An 18,317-nucleotide genomic window follows, 5' to 3' on the forward strand; every position below is an offset into this window, starting at 1 on the left:
GGGGGGAGGGGGAGGCCACCATCCCTGAGATTTGGGGGTGCACGGGCTCCTCCCGCTCCCCCCCCCGCCTTTGGGACCCATTTTGGGGCATTTCCCCCTTTTTTTTTGTTTTGTTTTTAGCCTCTTCTTTTCTACCCAATTCGGGGGGCACTTGGGGTACAGGCCCCCCCCCCATCTCCGTGAGGGGGGGTCCCCACAACTACAGCCTCCCCCTCTCCCCCCCCACACCACACTACTGATTCGGGGTGTGTCCCCCCCCGTTTTTGTTGATTTTGGGGTTTTTTTGTTTGGTTGGTTCCTTCCCCCCCGTGCCCCCCTCGGTTTTGTTTTTTTTTTTTGTTTTTTAACAAAAAATTGATATTTATATGGTCGGGTTTTGTACCGCGCGGGAGGGGGGGGCCCTGGGGGGACACGGGGCCCCCCCAAAATTACACATGTCCTTTTGGACCCCCCCGCGTGCTGTGTGTGCTTCTTTTGGGGGGTGGGGGGTATGCGTGGGGGGCGTGGGGACACCCCCTCCCCAATAAACAACACTCCTGACGTGGGCAGGGGGCGTGGGGACACCCCCTCCCCAATAAAGGACCCCCAGGCAGGAGCTGCTGCTGCCTCAGGGCTTTATTGGCTGCAGGGGGGGCAGGGGGGGCACATGGGGTCCCGCAGTGGCTCGGCTCGGCTCGGCTTGGCTTGGCTCGGGTTGGTCCTTGATGATGAATTGTGGCCAGTGCCAGCTCACATTGACTCGGCTTGGCTTGGCTTGGGTCAGCTCCTGATGGTGAATCTTGGCCGGCTTGGCCTGGCTTGGCTTGGCTTGGCCTGGCTCGGCCCCGGATGGTGAATCTTGGCCTCTGCTGGATCGCCTTGGCTTGTCTTGGCCAGCGTTGGCTTGTGTCAGCTCATCTGGGCCAGCTTGGGGGTGGTTTGGCCCTCGTTGACTCAGGCTGACCCGCGCTGACTCGCATTGGCACACAGTGACCCGTGCTGGCACATCCTGGCCCATGCCAGGTCGCAGTGACCCATGCTGGCACGTCCTGACCCACGCTGGCACATCCTGGCCCACGCTGGCACATCCTGACCCGTGCCAGGTCGCAGTGACCCACGCTGGCACATCCTGACCCGTGCCAGGTCGCAGTGACCCACGCTGGCACATCCTGACCCGTGCCAGGTCACAGTGGCCCACGCTGGCACATCCTGACCCACGCTGGCACATCCTGGCCCATGCCAGGTCACAGTGACCCATGCTGGCACATCCTGACCCACGCTGGCACATCCTGGCCCATGCCAGGTCACAGTGACCCACGCTGGCACATCCTGACCCGTGCTGGCACATCCTGGCCCGCGCTGGCTCATGGTGACCCACGATGGCCCATTCTGGCCCGCGCCAGGTCGTGGTGGCCCTCGTTGGCTCGTGGTGACCTGCGCTGGCCCATCCTGACCTGTGCTGGCCCGTGTGCCCCCCGTGTCCCCCCACCCTCACTTGCAGGTGCAGTGCAAGGCATGGATGGCCCCGAAGAGCCCCCTCCTCACCTCCCACCACCCCATATCCCCCCGTGTCCCCCCACCCTCACTTGCAGGTGCAGTAGAGGGCTCGGATGGCGTCGTTCCAGTCCCCGAAGAGCCCCCGGTCCCCCGTGCTCACTTGCAGGTGCAATACAAGGCTCGGATGGCGTCGTTCCAGTCCCCGAAGAGCCCCTTCCTCACCTCCTGCAGCCGCGGCACCGCTCCCGCCCCGAAGCGCCGCGATTTCCCCTCCTTGGCGCGGCGGGACCACACGGTGAGCTCGCACCTGGTGCCCACCACGAGCGAGGAGGCGCGGCCGGCCCAGCCGCTGGGCAGGTAGGGCAGGTCGGCGCCCGGGAGCACCTCGAGCACGTCCCCGGCGCAGCACTGCTCGTAGTAGGGGCTGTCGTCGGCGTAGAGCAGCGCGCAGAGCCGGGTCCCGTTCGAGGGGCGCAGCTCGGCGGGCGAGGGGCACTGCGCGACCGCCCCCCGCGCCCCCAGCAGGGCCAGCACCAGCGTCACCAGCAGCGCCAGCATCGCCGCCACCTCCCGACGTCGCCCGGTGTCACCCGCTGGCGCCGTGCGGGGCCCTGGGGCTGAGGTTATAGCCCGGCCCCAAGGCCGGCGGGCGGGGCACACCTGGGAGGGGACGCAGGTGTGCGCGGGGGCCGTCCCAAGGTCCGCAGCCCTCCGCCCCACCGTGGGAAGGGACACAGGTGCGTGCGGAAGGGACACAGGTGAGGGGGGTCCCCAGGAGGGGACGCAGGTGTGTGTGTGTGGGGGGGGGGTCTCAAGGTCTGCAGCCCCTCCCCCTGCCGTGGGAAGGGTCACAGGTGACCCCCCCCCCCGGCCTTGGCTCCTCGCCCCTGCCCAAGGCCAGGCTGGGGCCAAAGTGTTCTGTATGCAAATGAGGGCATAATTAGCCGGTGGGGTTTTTTCTTGTGGGCTCCGCCCCTTATTTGCATATTCATGATGCCGTCGTGGTCCCGCTGAGCTCCCCGCGACGGTCACCATGGCAACCGCAGGGGGGCGGGGATTGTTGCCTCATTAGCATAGTCCTGACCCGCCCACATTGCGGGAACAGACGGGGGGGGGAGAACCTCGGAGGGGGGGGAGCTCGCATTGGGCCGGGACCCCCCAGGAAATGAAATCCCCCGCCCCAAAATACAGAGCGCGCCCCCAGCCCCAAACAGAGACCCCCCAGCCCCAAACAGGGACCCCCCCAGCCCCAAAATACAGAGCGCACCCCCCCACCCCAAACAGAGACCCCCCAGCCCCAAACAGGGACCCCCCCAGACCCAAAATACAGAGCGCACCCCCCCACCCCAAACAGAGACCCCCCAGCCCCAAACAGGGACCCCCCCCAGACCCAAAATACAGAGCGCCCCCCCCAGTGACACTCGTGTTTCTGCCCCGGGGGGGGCACAGGTTTTTAATGTAAAAACTCGTGTTAAACACTGCGGGGGCCGGGGGGGGCGGCTGGTGGTGGGGGGGCGGCATTTTGGGGAGGGGGGGGCACACGGGGAGGAGCTGAGGCTTTTTTTGGGGTGGGGAGGAATGGGGGTGGGAGGGAAATGGGCGGGGGGGCTGGGGGCGCCCCCCCAGGGTTATCCAGACCAGCCAGATAGGGACCCCCGGGTCGAGTTTTTTTTTTGGGGGGGGGGGGGGGGGCAGAGGCCACGGGAGGGACACACGGGGAGGTCCCCAGGCATCCGAGGGGCCCCCCCCTTTTTTGGCCCCCACCACCCCCCATCCCCACGGGGGGCGGGGGGTTTTATTTGGGGGGGGGGCTGCGGGTCTCGTGTCATCTGTGCAGAGATGTCGGGGGGGGGCGTGCGCGGGGCCCCCCCGGCCCGGCCGAAGGCACCGCGGGGGGGGCGGGCCGGGCACGCACGGGTGGGGGGGGGGGCACACGAATTTTGGGGGCGCACACACCAAGTCCCAAGTGCGCATTTTGGGGTGGGGGGCGGACACACACACGCGTGGGGGGGGGGGAGCCGCAGAATTCTGGGGGGGGGCGCGGTCTCCCCGTCACGGTCCCCACGCCCCCCGCACGTGTCGGGGTCCCCACGCGTGCGGGTTTTGGGGGGGGGGGGGCGGGGGAAGGTTTGCATACAGGTACCCCCAGGGCGGAGGAGGGGGGGGGCACCTGGGGGCACCCACGGGGGTCCGGGGGGGCTCCCGGGACCCCCCCTCCCCGCCAAGAGCCGCCGGGGCTGCGTTTGGTCACCCGGGAGAGGGGGGGGGGGGGGGTCCCACCGCTGTCCCCCCCAGGAGGATTTGGGGGGGGTCCCAGTGGGTGCTGCTCAAGAGGGGGGTCCCGGGGGGGGGATTCCCGCCGCCCTCCCCCCCCTCAGACGGTGCTCTCCAGCATCCAGTGGGTGCTGCCGAAGGAGGGGCGCAGGGGGGGTCCCAGCGGGGTCCCCTCGGGCCCGTCCAGCCTCGGCAGGGACCCGTGGCGCCGCGGCCGCGCCCGCCGGGGGTAGCTGTGGCTGGGGAACAAGGCCCGCGCCCCGCCCCCGGGACCCCCGGGACCCCCGCCCGCCGCCGGGGGCAGCGGGGGCAGCGCGGGCAGCTCGGGGGTCTCGGCGGGCCGGGGGCCGCCGTTGGTCTGCGAGCAGACGCTGGTGAGGGTGGGCGGGGGGCGCCGCGCCCCCGCCGCCGCCGCCGCCTTCCAGCGCGCCGTGAGGATGAGGATGAAGACGAGCACGGAGGCGGCGATGGCGGCGCCGATGACGATGATGACGGTGCCCCCCAGGAAATGGGGCCGGGGCGGCGCGGAGCAGCCCGGGGGGGCGGCGGCCGTGGCGAAGGAGACGCAGCCGAGCGGGCGCGGGGCGGCGGGGGGGTCGCCGAGGACGCGCAGCGCGGACACGCACAGCTCGTACTGGCGGCCGGGGACCAAATCCCGCAGCACGAAGGTGCGGCTGGAGGGGGGCAGCAACCTGGGGAGGGGGCGAGGGGGAGTCGGGAGAGCGGCGAGACCCCCGCACCCCCCCTTTGCCCCCCCCCAGGCAGCAGAAAACCCGCCCAGGATCCCCCAAACGCGTCCTCAATCCCATCCCAAACACCTCAGAGACCCCCAGGACCCCCTGAGTGTCCCTAGGAGCGCACCAGGGACCCCCGAAGCCACCCAGGCACAGAGAATTCCCTTGGTGTCCCCCAGATCCCCTCGGAGCCCCCCCAGTACCCCCCTGAACGCCCTCCCCCAGAACCCTCCCGGACACACAAATCCTTCCCAGACCCCCCTGGAGCCCCCAAGACCCCCAAAATCCACTTGAACCTCCCCTGCCCCAAACCCACTTGAGCCCCCCCCAAAGCCCCCCAAACCCCCCGGAGCCCCACATCTCCCCCCCAGGACCCCTCCCAGCCCCCCAGGCACACCTGTCGGCGGTTCCCAGGTGCCCACCTGTAGACCAGGCTGTCGTCGGCCGAGCTGTTGTACTGGATCTGCACCATGCGCACGCCGGGCACGTGGCGCTGCGGCAGCCACCGGATCCGCGCCGAGGACGCCGTCACCTCGGCCGCCACCACCCGCTGCCGCTCCCCGGGGCCCCCCCAGGTGTCATTGCCGCCCGCCTGGGCCATATCCGAGGGCCCGGGCCCCGCCTCGGTGCCGCCGTCCCCGTCCCCGTCCCGCGCCCCGTCCCGCGGCACCGGCAGCGGCACCACCACCACCTCGACGCGCGCCGCCGCCTCTCCCGCGGCGTTGGCGGCCACGCAGGTGAAGCCGCCGTGGTCCCGGAGCGTGGCCACGCGGAGCTCCAGGGAGCCGTCGGCGCCCACCGAGCGCCGGGAGCCGTTCTGCACCACGCGCCCGTCGGGGCCCAGCCAGTGCAGCGCGGGCGGCGGGTCCCCGACGGCGGCGCAGCCCAGGCGCAGCGGCTGCCCCTCGGTGACCGCGGGCGGGTGCGCGGCTGCGGCCGTGACCGAGGGCGCCCGGCACGTCAGCTCCTCCTCGGGCACGGCGCCCAGCAGCCGCCCGGCCAGCGGCGCCGGCGTGGCGCAGGTCTCCAGGCGGCCCGGCTGGGCCACGCGGCGCAGCCACAGCAATTCGCAGTTGCAGTGCAGGGGGTTCCCCCCGGCCGCCAGCGACGGCCCCGGCGGGCCCGGTACCGGCGGCAGCGCCCGCAGCCGGTTCGCGGTGAGGTCCAGGCGGGCCAGGCGCGGCAGCCTCGCCACGGCGCCCGCGGGCACCCGCTCCAGCAGGTTGTGGTCCAGCGTCAGCGTGGCCAGGCTGCCCATGGCCGCCACGGCGTCCCAGGGCAGCGCGGGCAGGTTGTTGTGCGACAGGTCCAGGTCCTCCACGGTGGCGGCGAAGGCGGCGAAGGCGGCGGCGTCGATGGCGGCCAGCTGGTTGTTGGCCAGGATGAGGTGGCGCAGGCTGGCCAGCCCGCGCAGCTGCGGCCCGCTCAGCGCCGGCAGCCGGTTCCCGTCCAGGTGCAGCGCCCGCAGCGCCCGCAGGTCGGCGAAGGCGCCGGGGGCGAGGCGGCGGAGCCCGTTCCGTGACAGCGTCAGGTGCACCAGGCTGCTCATGTTGGCGAAGTCGGCGCGGCCCACGGCGCCGATGAAGTTGTCGGCCAGGCGCAGCTCCACGGCGGCGCGGTCCAGGCTGGGCGGCACCGCCAGCAGCCCCGTGCGGGCGCACAGCAGCGTGGGGCTGGGCGCGGCCGCGGGGCACAGGCACCGCGCCGGGCAGCGCGGCGGCGACACCGGCGGGGACACCGGCGCCGGGGGCAGCGGCACCGGCACCACCCCGGCGCCGGAGACGGCGCCCAGCATCACCAGCGGCACCAGCAGCTTCGCCATCCCCGCGGCGGCAGGCCGGGCCTGGGCCACGGGAGACAACAACAACAACAACGGGGGTCTCAGGGGGGCTGGATCCCGGCAGAGCCCAGCGGAGCCCAGCAGAGCCCAGGGGATCCAGGGGGGTCCCAGGGGGTCCCCGTAGATCCCAACAGAGGCCAGTGGATTCCAGGGGATCCCAGCAGAGCCCAGGGGATCACAGCAGGCCCCAGCAGAACGTAGGAGATCCCAGTAGATCCCAGTAGATCCCAGCAAAGCCCAGTGGATCCCAGTGGATCCATGGGGGTCCCAGTGGAGCCCAGCAGAGCCCAGGAGAGCCCAGCAGATCCCACCTGTCCCAGAAGATCCCACAGCAGAACACAAAACCCCAGTGAGATCCCAGTGAGATCCCAGTTCTCCCAGTTCTCCCAGTGAGATCCCAGTGAGATCCCAGTTCTCCCAGTGAGATCCCAGTAAGATCCCAGTTCTCCCAGTTCTCCCAGTACCTCCTCTCAGGGCTCCATGTTGGTCCTGTCCAGGCGTCGCCGTGGGGCCTGTGGGGACAGACCAGTACAGACCAGTACAGACCAGTACGGACCAATACAGACCAGTACAGACCAGTGCGGACCAGTACGGACCAGTATGGACCAGTGCGGACCAGTACGGATCAGTACACACCAGTACACACCAGTATGGACCAATATGGACCAGTGCGGACCTGTATGGCCCAGCATATCCCAGTATAACCCAGGACATCCCAGCGTGGCCCAGTACGGCCCAGCACAGCCCAGTATAACCCAGTACAGCCCAGTATGGCCCAGTATAACCCAGTACATCCCAGTATGGCCCAGTATAACCCAGTACAGCCCAGTATGGCCCAGTATAATCCAGTACATCCGTCCCAGCACATCCCAGCACAGCCCAGCACGGCTCAGCACATCCCAGTATAGCACAGTACATCCCAGTATAGCACAGTACATCCCAGCACATCCCAGCATGGCCCAGTACAGCCCAGCATATCCCAATATAGCCCAGCACAGCCCAGTATAACCCAGTACATCCCAGTACATCCCAGCATATCCCAGTACATCCCAGCACATCCCAGCACAGCCCAGCACAGCCCAGTACATCCCAGCACATCCCAGCACATCCCAGCACATCCCAGCACAGCCCAGCACAGCCCAGCACAGCCCAGTACATCCCAGTACATCCCAGCATATCCCAGTACATCCCAGTACATCCCAGCACAGCCCAGCACAGTCCAGTACATCCCAGTACAGCCCAGCATGGCCCAGCATGGCCCAGTGTGGCCCAGTGTGGCCCAGTACACACCAGCACACACCAGCACACACCAGTATGGCCCAGCACATCCCAGTATAACCCAGTACAGCCCAGTACATCCCAGCATATCCCAGTACATCCCAGTACATCCCAGTACATCCCAGCACAGCCCAGCACAGCCCAGCACAGCCCAGTACATCCCAGTATAACCCAGTACAGCCCAGTACAGCCCAGCGTGGCCCAGTACAGCCCAGTACAGCCCAGTACACACCAGTACAGCCCAGCACAGCCCAGCGTGGCCCAGTACGGCCCAGTACACACCAGCACACACCAGCATGGCCCAGCACATCCCAGTATAACCCAGTACAACCCAGTATGGCCCAGCACATCCCCATGCACACCAGCACAGCCACGCCAGGCTGATAAGGACACAGCAGAGACCAGTACATCCCAGTATGGCCCAGTATGGCCCAGTGCAGACCAACACAGCCCAGCACAGCCCAGTAGGGCCCAGTATGGCCCAGTGCAGACCAACACAGACCCAGCACAGCCCAGCACAGCCCAGTATGGCCCAGTGCAGACCAACACAGCCCAGCACAGCCCAGCACAGCCCAGTATGGCCCAGTGCAGACCAACACAGCCCAGCACAGCCCAGTATGGCCCAGTATGGCCCAGTGCAGACCAACACAGCCCAGCACAGCCCAGTATGGCCCAGTGCAGACCAACACAGCCCAGCACAGCCCAGTATGGCCCAGTGCAGACCAACACAGCCCAGCACAGCCCAGTAGGGCCCAGTCCCTCCCAGTCCCTCCCAGTTCCCCCAGTCCGGCCGTACCTGGGGGGGCTCAGCCCCCGGACGCTCCCATCGCTGCTCCGGAGGGGGAGGGGGGGTCGGGCCTCGCCCTACCGGGGGGGCATCGGGGGGGGCACCGGGAATTGGGGGGGAACCGGGAAATGGGGGGGGGGGGGGGGCACCGGGAGAGGAGGGGAACCGGGAATTGGGGAGGGGCGATGGGGGGGGAGGGTGTCGGGAATCACCGGGATGGGACCGGGGGGAGGGGGATGGGGACCGGGAGGGATCCGGGATGGAACCGGGAGGGATCCGGGAGGGATCGGGGATGCGGGGATGGAACCGGGGATGCCGGGATGGAACAGGGAGGGATCCGGGAACCGGGGAAGGAACCGGGAGGGATTCGGGGAGGGATCGGGGAGGGATCCGGGAATGTCGGGATGGATTCGGGGATGGATCCGGTGATGGATCCCGGGGATGGGTCCCGGGCGCGGCCGGGGGGTCCCGGAGCAGCCCCGGAGCCGCCGCCCCGAGAGGCCCCGAGAGGCCCCGGAGAGGCCCCGGTGAGGCCCCGGTGAGGCCGCGGCCGCCGCTCGGAGCCGCAGAACCGGCGGGGCGGGGCCGGGCGGGGCCGGGGCGGGGCCGGGGCGGGGCCGGGCGGGGCCGCGGGCGCGCGGACGGACGGACGGACGGACGGACACCGGGATGGACACGGGGATGGACACGGGGATGGACACATGGACAGACAGATGGGCATCGGGATGGACACACGGACATGGGGATGGACAGACGGACACAGGGACATGGGGACGGACACCGGGATGGACACACGGACGCAAGGAGGGACACAGGGATGGACACTGGGACACATGGACAGGCAGACGGACACGGGGATGGACACACGGACACGGGGATGGACACACGGACAGGGGGATGAACACACAGACACGGGGACGGACAGGGAGATGGACACACGGACAGACAGATGGACACCGGGATGGACACACGGACACCGGGATGGACACACGGACACGGGGATGGACACGCAGACACGGAGATAGACAGACGAACATGGGGATGGACACTGAGGTGGACACAGGGACATAGGGATGGACATATGGACAGACAGATGGACACGGGGACACGGGGTGGACACACAGACACAGGGATGGACAAATGGACACGGGGATGGACACCGGGGGGACAGTGAGGGACTCTGAGGGGATACTGGGGGGTACTGGGGGGCACTGGGGTTTACTGGGAGGGCACTGGGAGTTACTGGGAGTTACTGGGGGACACTGGGGGTTACTGGGAGGGCAATGGAGGGCACTGGGATGGGCACTGGGGTGCACTGGGGGGTACTGGGAGTTACTGGGGGACACTGGGATGGGCACTGGGGGTTACTGGGAGGGCACTGGGGGTTACTGGGGGATACTGGGGGTTACTGGGACACACCGGGAGTTGCTGGGGGGATTCCGCTGGCCCCGCCCCCAGCGCGGGCAGCGCGAGGCCGCGCGGGGCGCGGCCTCCGTGATTGACGGTTGCCGCGGAGGGGGCGTGGCGCCCAGAGCGAGGGGGCGGTGCACACAGAGGCCCCGCCCCCTCGGCGCGCGCGCCTGCGCCCGTGCCATTGGTTCCCTCCCCGCGGCGCTCCGCCCTCTCATTGGCCCGTTGGCGGTGGCGGCGCCGTGACGCAGCGACGCAGGCGTGCGTGCGGTGCGCGCTGACGTTGCGCGGCGGCGGCGGCGGCGGCGGTGAGTGAGGGGTGGCCGCGACCCCCGGGGGCCGTCGGGCCCGAGCGGAGCCTCCGCGACCCCCGCGGGCTCCCCGGGCCTCCCTGAGCCCTCCCCGGCCCGGCCGCAGCGCCCGCGCCCGGCCCCGGCCCCGCCGGGCCTGTGCCCCCCGCGCCCGCCGCGCTGAGGGGAGAGCGGGGCGGGCGGAGGGGCTGCGGCCCCGTGAGGGGACACCGGGGGGTCACTGTTGGGCGGCTGTAACGGGGGGATCGCTGTGGCTGGGAAGGGCGGGCTGGTTCGTGTGGGAGCACCCCCGGTAACCGTGAGGGGTCCCGGTGCCCGTGAGGGGTCCCGGTAACCGGGAGGGATCCCTGTGCCCGTGAGGGGTGCCGGTCTCTGTCAGGGGTCTCTGTGACCGTGAGGGGTCCCGGTCTCTTCTGGGGTTCCCGGTCACCGTCAGTGGTCTCTGTCTCCGTCAGCGTCCCTGGTCCGCTCTGGGTGTGGGCCCTGGTACCGTTTGGGGGGTCTCTAGTTCATTTTAGGAGTCCCTGGTGCCTTTTGGGGGTCCCTGGTGCCTTTTAGGGGCCCTTAGTTCATTTTGGGGGTCCCTGGTGCCTCTTCGGGGTCCCCAATCCCCCCGTGGGGGGTGGTCTCTGTTCCCCTATTCCTGGGGGATCTCTCCCCACTCGGGGGTCCCCTTTTAGACCTGCCTGCCCCCCTCTCTCTGTCTCCCCACAGGACCCTCCGGACCCCCGCTCCCAGCGCCGGGGGTGGTCCCTGTTCCCCCATTCATGTGGGGAATATCCTGGGGGTCCCTGTGTGGATCTAACCCCCTCCCCTCTGTCTCCCTCCCTCTCCCTCCGGACCCTCCTCGCTCCCAGCCCCCTCGGCACCCCCTGCCCTCACCCCCCATGCGCTGCCCGGCCTGGGGGGTGGTCTCTGTTCCCGGGGGGGGGGGGGCGGTCTCTCCTGACTCGGGGGTCTCTGTGTGAATCCGACCCCCTCCCCTCTCTCTCCCCACAGGACCCTCCGGACCCTCGCTCCCAGCTCCTGGGGGCGCTCTGCTGACTCAGGGGTCCCGTTTCAGCCCTGACCCCCTCCCCTCCGTGTCTCTCTCTCTCCCCACAGGACCCTCCGGACCCTCGCTCCAGCCCCGGGGGGGCCCCTCGGCACCCCCTGCCCTCACCCCCCCATGCGCTGCCCGGCCCGGGGGGGCCCCCCCGCCACCTGAGGAGGGGGGGGCAGGTCGGGCCCGTCCCCCCCGCGCCCGGGAGCCCCCAGGGCAGCCCCCGGCCCCAGCCATGATGTTCCGGGAGCAGGTGGGCATCGTGGCGGGCTGGTTCCGCGGCTGGAGCGAGTGCGAGCAGACGGTGGCGCTGCTGGCGCTGCTGAAGCGCGTGACGCGCACGCAGGCGCGCTTCCTGCAGCTGTGCCTCGAGCACTCGCTGGCCGACTGCCCCGACATCCACCTGCTCGAGGCCGAGGCCAACAGCGCCGGTGAGCGGCTGGGGAGGGGTTACGGGGGGGTTATGGGGGTCCTGGAGGGGTTACAGGGGGGTTATGGGGGTCCTGGAGGGGACTGGGTGGGGTTACAGGGAGTTACACTGCCCCGACATCCACCTGCTCGAGGCCGAGGCCAACAGCGCCGGTGAGCGGCTGGGGAGGGGTTACGGGGGGGTTATGGGGGTCCTGGAGGGGTTACAGGGGGTTTATGGGGGTCCTGGAGGGGACTGGGAGGGGTTACAGGGAGTTACACTGCCCCGACATCCACCTGCTCGAGGCCGAGGCCAACAGCGCCGGTGAGCGGCTGGGGAGGGGTTACGGGGGGGTTACGGGGGGGTTATGGGGGTCCTGGAGGGGACTGGGAGGGGTTACAGGGAGTTACACTGCCCCAACATCCACCTGCTCGAGGCCGAGGCCAACAGCGCCGGTGAGCAGCTGGGGAGCGGTTATGGGGGTTACAGGAGGGTTATGGGGGTCCTGGGGGGTTACAGGGGGGTTAGGGGGGGTTACAGGGGGGTTATGGGGGTCCTGGGGGGTTACAGGGGGGTTAGGGGGTTACAGGGGGGTTCGGGGGGTTACAGGGGGGTTGAGATGGTTACAGGGGGGTTATGGGGGTCCTGGAGGGGTTACAGGGGGGTTCTGGGGGGTTACAGGGGGGTTGAGATGGTTACAGGGGGGTTATGGGGGTCCTGAGGGGTTACAGGGGGGTTATGGGGGTCCTGGGGGGTTATGGGGGTCTCCGGGGCTCCTTGTGTGTGCCCAGGGGTGTCATGGGGGCCCTCAGGGGTTCCCAGCTTCTGTCCCTGTGTCCCCTGTCCCCAGCTGCCATCTCCCGGTGTCCCTGCTGGCCCTGTGTGCCCCCTGTCCATCCCTGCTGACCCTGTCTGTCTGTCTGTCCCTGCTGGCCCTGTGTGCCCCCTGTCCATCCCTGCTGACCCTGTCTGTCCCTGCTGGCCCTGAGTGTCATTGCTGGCCCTTGTCTGTTCCTCTGTCCCTGCTGGCCCTTGTCTGTCCGTCTGTCCCTGCTGGCCCCTGTCTGTCCCCGCTGACCCTGTCTGTCCGTCTGTCCCCGCTGACCCTGTCTGTTCCTCTGTCCCTGCTGGTCCCTGCTGACCCCGTCTGTCCGTCTGTCCCTGCTGACCCCGTCTGTCCGTCTGTCCCTGCTGGCCCTGTCTGTCCCTGCTGGCCCTGTCTGTCCCCGCTGACCCCGTCTGTCTGTCTGTCCCCGCTGACCCTGTCTGTCCCCACTGACCCTGTCTGTCCCCGCTGACCCCATCTGTCCGTCTGTCCCTGCTGACCCCGTCTGTCCGTCTGTCCCCGCTGACCCCATCTGTCCGTCTGTCCCTGCTGACCCCGTCTGTCCCTGCTGACCCCGTCTGTCCGTCTGTCCCCGCTGACCCCATCTGTCCGTCTGTCCCTGCTGACCCCGTCTGTCCCCGCTGACCCCGTCTGTCCGTCTGTCCCTGCTGACCCTGTCTGTCCCCGCTGACCCCATCTGTCCGTCTGTCCCCGCTGACCCCGTCTGTCCGTCTGTCCCCGCTGACCCCGTCTGTCCGTCTGTGCCTGCTGACCCTGTCTGTCCCTGTCTGTCCCTGCTGGCCCTGTCTGTCCCCGCTGACCCCGTCTGTCTGTCTGTCCCTGCTGACCCCATCTGTCCATCTGTCCCTGCTGACCCTGTCTGTCCCTGCTGACCCTGAGTGTCATTGCTGGCCCTGTCTGTCCCTGTCTGTCCCTGCTGGCCCTTGTCTGTCCGTCTGTCCCTGCTGGCCCCTGTCTGTCCCCGCTGACCCTGTCTGTCCGTCTGTCCCCGCTGACCCTGTCTGTCCGTCTGTCCCTGCTGACCCCGTCTGTCCCCGCTGACCCCATCTGTCCCCGCTGACCCCGTCTGTCCCCGCTGACCCCGTCTGTCCGTCTGTCCCCGCTGACCCCGTCCGTCCGTCTGTCCCCAGCTGCCATCTCGCAGTGGCCCCAGGAGCCCGCCGAGGCCGCGGTTGCCCTGCTCCTGGCCCACCTGCCCCTGCTGCAGCCCGGCAACGCGGCGGCCAAGGCCGAGTACATGAAGAGGCTGCAGAAGGTGCTGGCCGACGCCATCGAGAGCAATCGCTGCGTGGAGGAGTCGCGGCAGCTGCTCTCGTACGCCCTGATCCACCCCGCCACCACGGCCGACGACCGCAGCGCGCTCGCCCTGTGGCTGGGGCACCTGGAGGAGCGCCTGGCGCCGCCCGGGCCCCCTGCCCAGCGCCGGCCCCCGGCCCACGAGTGGCCCCCCGAGCCCCCCGAGGCCGGGGGAGGAGGCGGCTGGCCCGAGCAGCAGCAGCAGCAGCAGCAGCAGCAGCACGGGACCGGGACGGGGACGGGGACGGCGCCGCGGGAGAACGGACACCCCACCTTCCAGGGGGGAGGAGGTAACGGGGCAATAGGGGAGAAAATGGGGAAAAACGGGGGAAAAATGGGGGAAAAGGACACCCCGCCTTCCAGGGGGGAGGAGGTAACGGGGGAATAGGGGAGAAAACGGGGAAAAATGGGGAAAAATGGGGGAAAAATGGGGGAAAAGGACACCCCGCCTTCCAGGGGGGAGGAGGTAACGGGGGAAATGGGGCAGAAATTGGGGAAAAACAGGGAAAAAATGGGGGAAAAGGACACCCCGCCTTCCAGGGGGGAGGAGATAACGGGGGGAAATGGGGCAGAAATTGGGGAAAAACGGGGGAAAAACGGGGGAAAAATGGGGGAAAAGGACACCCCGCCTTCCAGGGGGGAGGAGGTAACAGGGGGAAATGGGGCAGAAATTGGGGAAAAACAGGGAAAAAAGGGGGGGAAAAGGACACCCCGCCTTCCAGGGGGGAGGAGGTAACAGGGGAATAGGGGAGAAAATGGGGAAAAAAGGGGAAAAACGGGGGAAAAATGGGGGAAAAGGACACCCCGCCTTCCAGGGGGGAGGAGGTAACGGGGGGAAATGGGGCAGAAATTGGGGAAAAACGGGGGAAAATGGGGGAAAAATGGGGGAAAAGACACCCCGCCTTCCAGGGGAGAGGAGGTAACGGGGGAAATGGGGCAGAAATTGGGGGAAAATGGAGGGGGAAAAGGGGGAAAAACAGGAGGAGAAACTGGGAGAATTGGGAAAAATGTGGGAAACATGGGAAAACACGGGGAATAGGAAGAGAAAGCGTGAGAACAGGGGAAAAGGGAGAGGAAATAGGAGAAACTGGGAGAATGGGGAAAACCGAGGGGCTGGGCAGGGGTCTGGGGGCTGGGCAGGGGTCCGTGGGGCTGGGCAGGGGTCCGTGGGGCTGGGCAGGGGTCTGGGGCCTGGGCAGGGGTCCGTGGGGCTGGGCAGGGGTCTGGGGGCTGGGCAGGGCTCTGGGGGCCTGGGCAGGGGTCTGGGGGCTGGGCAGGGGTCTGGGGGCTGGGCAGGGGTCTGGGGGCTTGGGAGGGGTCCGTGGTGCTGGGCAGGGGTCCGTGGTGCTGGGCAGGGGTCCGTGGTGCCTGGGCAGGGGTCTGCAGTCACCTTTTTCCCCCCGTTTCCCCCCAGCCTTGCCGTGCCAGCTGCACCCCAGCCCCCTGAAGCGCTCGCTGGCCCTGCGGCTTTGGGAGGGGTCTGGGGGCCTGGGCAGGGGTCCGTGGTGCTGGGCAGGGGTCTGGGTGCCTGGGCAGGGGTCTGGGTGCCTGGGCAGGGGTCTGGGGGCTGGGCAGGGGTCCGTGGTGCCTGGGCAGGGGTCTGCAGTCACCGTTTTTCCCCCCATCTCCCCCAGCCCTGCCGTGCCAGCTGCACCCCAGCCCCCTGAAGCGCTCGCTGGCCCTGGTGCCCGGCACGCCCCAGCCCAGCCCTGGCGGTGACTGGGCCGGTTCTGGGGGGGGTCCCGAGGAGCCCCCCAGCCCCGCGGGGCCCCCCCAGCCCCGAGGGGCGCCCCTGGCCCCCCAGGGCTTCGGGGAGCACGCGCCGCTGTCCCCCCAGAGCAGCGTGGCCTCGTCGGGCAGCGAGCACACCGAGGAGCGCAACTCCTTCCAGGAGGACGGCAGCGGCATGAAGGGTGGGTGGGGGGCTCCGGGGGGCTCCGGGCGGGTCTGAGGGCGGCTGTCACCCCCCTGGCGTGGCCCTGTCCCCTCCCCAGATGTCCCCTCGTGGCTGAAGAGCCTGAGGCTGCACAAGTACGCGGCGCTGTTCGCGCAGATGAGCTACGAGGAGATGATGACGCTGACGGAGCATCACCTGGAGTCGCAGGTGAGGGGCTGGTTTGTACTGGGAGGGGCTGGGCGGCACTGCGAGGGGGCGCTGGGGTGTCCCCAAAAGGAGGTGACACCCCCCAAAAGGGCTGTGACCCCCCCTGTGTCCCCCAGAACGTCACCAAGGGCGCCCGGCACAAAATCGCCCTGAGCATCCAAAAGCTGCGGGAGAGACAGAGCGTGCTCAGGGCACTGGAGAAGGTACTGGGGAAACTGGGAGGGACTGGGAGGGGGCACGAGGCTGCTCTGGGGGTCCCCGGTGTCCCCAGGGCTGGTTCCGGGGTGTCCCTGCTGTCACCCCCCCATGTCCTGATGTCCCCCCGTGTGTGTCCCCCCAGGACATCCTGGAGGGGGGGAACCTGTGGACGGCGCTGCAGGAGCTCCAGCAGATGTTGGGGACCCCCATCAAGGCCTTCCGGCCCCCCCCGCCCCCGGGACCCCCCGACGGGGCCCCCCCCGAGCCCCCCAACCCCCCCGCCCCGGCCGAGGCCGAGCCCCCCGGGGCCGCCGTGCCCGACGGGGACATCCCGGGGCAGTTCACGCGTGTCATGGGCAAGGGTGAGTCTGGGGGACCCTGGGGAGGGGTCTGGGGACATTGGGGAGGGGTCTGTCCACACGGGGACATCCCGGGGCAGTTCACGCGTGTCATGGGCAAGGGTGAGTCTGGGGGCTGCTCCTGGGGGGCCCTGGGGACATTGGGGAGGGGTCTGTCCCAATGGGGACATCCCGGGGCAGTTCACGCGTGTCATGGGCAAGGGTGAGTCTGGGGGCTGCTCCTGGGGGGCTGGGGACCCCCTGAACCCCCCACGGGGGGCTCAGGGCTTGGGGAGGGGTCTGGGGGGCTCAGGAATTGGGGAGGGGTCTGGGGGGCTCAAGGACTGGGGAGGGGTTTGGGGGGCTCAGGAATTGGGGAGGGGTTTGGGGGGCTCAGGAATTGGGGAGGGGTCTGGGAGGGGATTTGGGGGTTTTTGGGGGGGTTTGGGGGAATTTGGGCTCTTTGCTGACCCCCCCTCAGTGTGCACGCAGCTCCTGGTGTCACGGGGTTTTTGGGGTGGATTTTGGGTGGATTTTCAGGGTTTTTGAGGGTTTCCCTGACCCCCCCTCAGTGTGCACGCAGCTCCTGGTGTCGCAGGGTTTTTGGGGTGGATTTTGGGTGGATTTTGGGGTTTTTGAGGGTCTCCCTGACCCCCCCTCAGTGTGCACGCAGCTCCTGGTGTCACGGGGTTTTTGGGGTGGATTTTGGGGGTTTTTGGGTGGATTTTGGGGTGTTTCCTGACCCCCCCTCAGTGTGCACCCATCTCCTGCCGTTTTGGGGGTTTTTTGGGGTGGATTTTGGGTGGATTTTGGGTGGATTTTCAGGGTTTTTGGGGTGTTTCCTGACCCCCCCTCAGTGTGCACGCAGCTCCTGGTGTCGCGCCCCGACGAGGAGAACATCTCCAGTTACCTCCAGCTGCTCGAGAAGTGCCTGAGCCACGAGGTACCCTGGGGCTGGGGGGGGGTCCCGGGGGTCGCTGCGCCCCCCCCAGACCCCCCTGACCCCCCGGGCCCCCCCAGGCGTTCACAGAGACGCAGAAGAAGCGGCTCCAGTCCTGGAAGCAGCAGGTGCTGAAGCTGCTCCGAGCCTTCCCCAAGAAGGGGCCCCTGGACGGCCCCCCCGGATACCGGCCCCCCAAAAGGTACCCGGGACCCCCCCCCCAAATCCCCATTTCCATCCCGGCCTCCGCTGCTGACCCGGGTGGGCTTTGGGGCCTGCTTGGGCCCCCCCTCAAACGATCGATTCTGCCCCCCCCAGCCCCAATTTTGGGGGGGCCAAGGGGTCCCCCCCACCCCCATTTCCCAATTTGAGGGGGGGGTCAAAGGGGTCTCCCCCCCCCCCCCTTCCCCAATTTTCCCTTTCTCTCCAGTTTTGGGAGGGGGCTGTTCCCTGTTGGGGGGGGTTTTTTAGGGGGGTTTCTGGGGGGATTTTGGGGGGTCCCAGCCCCCCTGACCCCCCCATTTTGCCCCCCCTTTCCAGCTGAGCCTTTGGCCCATAGCTGGCTCTGGGGGGGGGGTCTGTTCCATTTTTGGGGGGGGTTTGGGGGGAGTATTTTGGGGTTTTATGGGCAGTTTGGGGCAGGGGGTTTGGGGTTTTTTTGGGTGATTTTTGGGTGATTTTTGGGGGGTCCCAGCCCCCCTGACCCCCCCATTTTTCCCCCCCTTTTCCAGCTGGGCCTTTGGCTCCAACTCTCTCCCCATAGCTGGCTCTGTGGGGGGGGGGCGGCGGGGGGGGGGCCGCCCCTTTGCGCTGCCCCCCGGGCCCTGCCCCCGCCCCCCGCCCGTCTGGGGCTGCTGGGACCCCCCGGGGGGGCCCCGGCCCCCAGACCCCCCCCCCTGGGAGCGCCCCCCGCCCTGGGCACGCAGGGACGGCAGGTGGGTCTGGGGGGGGAAATGGGGGGGGAAATGGGGGTCTAGGGGGGAAATGGGGGGGGAATGGGGGATTTGGGGGGGAATGGGGAATTTGGGGGGGG

General features: G+C 68.7%; 3 protein-coding genes across 3 annotated transcripts in view; 1 reads left to right on the top strand and 2 right to left on the bottom strand.

Moving 5' to 3' along the window:
- Window positions 1-1,579: 1,579 nt before the first annotated feature.
- SYCN (syncollin) lies at window positions 1,580-2,570 on the bottom strand. The gene is made up of 2 exons (XM_036405438.1): window positions 2,541-2,570; window positions 1,580-2,136 (listed from the first exon to the last, which is right to left on the bottom strand). Exons 1-2 carry the CDS (start codon window positions 2,568-2,570, stop codon window positions 1,633-1,635), a joined length of 534 nt encoding a protein of 177 aa, XP_036261331.1. The 3' UTR covers window positions 1,580-1,632.
- Window positions 2,571-2,897: 327 nt separating this feature from the next.
- Window positions 2,898-8,962, bottom strand: LRFN1 (leucine rich repeat and fibronectin type III domain containing 1). Its single transcript, XM_054518187.1, has 3 exons — window positions 8,399-8,962; window positions 4,907-6,836; window positions 2,898-4,442 (listed from the first exon to the last, which is right to left on the bottom strand). The coding sequence occupies exons 2-3, from the start codon at window positions 6,304-6,306 to the stop codon at window positions 3,851-3,853; spliced, it is 1,992 nt and encodes a 663-aa protein (XP_054374162.1). The 5' UTR covers window positions 6,307-6,836; window positions 8,399-8,962; the 3' UTR covers window positions 2,898-3,850.
- Window positions 8,963-9,908: 946 nt separating this feature from the next.
- Window positions 9,909-18,317, top strand: part of SAMD4B (sterile alpha motif domain containing 4B) — a 9,058-nt gene continuing 649 nt past the window's right edge. Inside the window, 11 exon segments of the mRNA XM_036405439.1 lie at window positions 9,909-10,107; window positions 11,215-11,583; window positions 13,539-13,994; window positions 15,339-15,617; window positions 15,699-15,808; window positions 15,925-16,011; window positions 16,149-16,368; window positions 17,202-17,287; window positions 17,365-17,486; window positions 18,016-18,101; window positions 18,104-18,219. Coding sequence (XP_036261332.1) covers window positions 11,388-11,583; window positions 13,539-13,994; window positions 15,339-15,617; window positions 15,699-15,808; window positions 15,925-16,011; window positions 16,149-16,368; window positions 17,202-17,287; window positions 17,365-17,486; window positions 18,016-18,101; window positions 18,104-18,219 — 1,758 coding nt within the window. The 5' untranslated portion in view covers window positions 9,909-10,107; window positions 11,215-11,387.

Source organism: Molothrus ater, chromosome 39 (genome assembly GCF_012460135.2).
Source record: "Molothrus ater isolate BHLD 08-10-18 breed brown headed cowbird chromosome 39, BPBGC_Mater_1.1, whole genome shotgun sequence".
Classification (NCBI taxonomy): Eukaryota; Metazoa; Chordata; class Aves; order Passeriformes; family Icteridae; genus Molothrus; species Molothrus ater.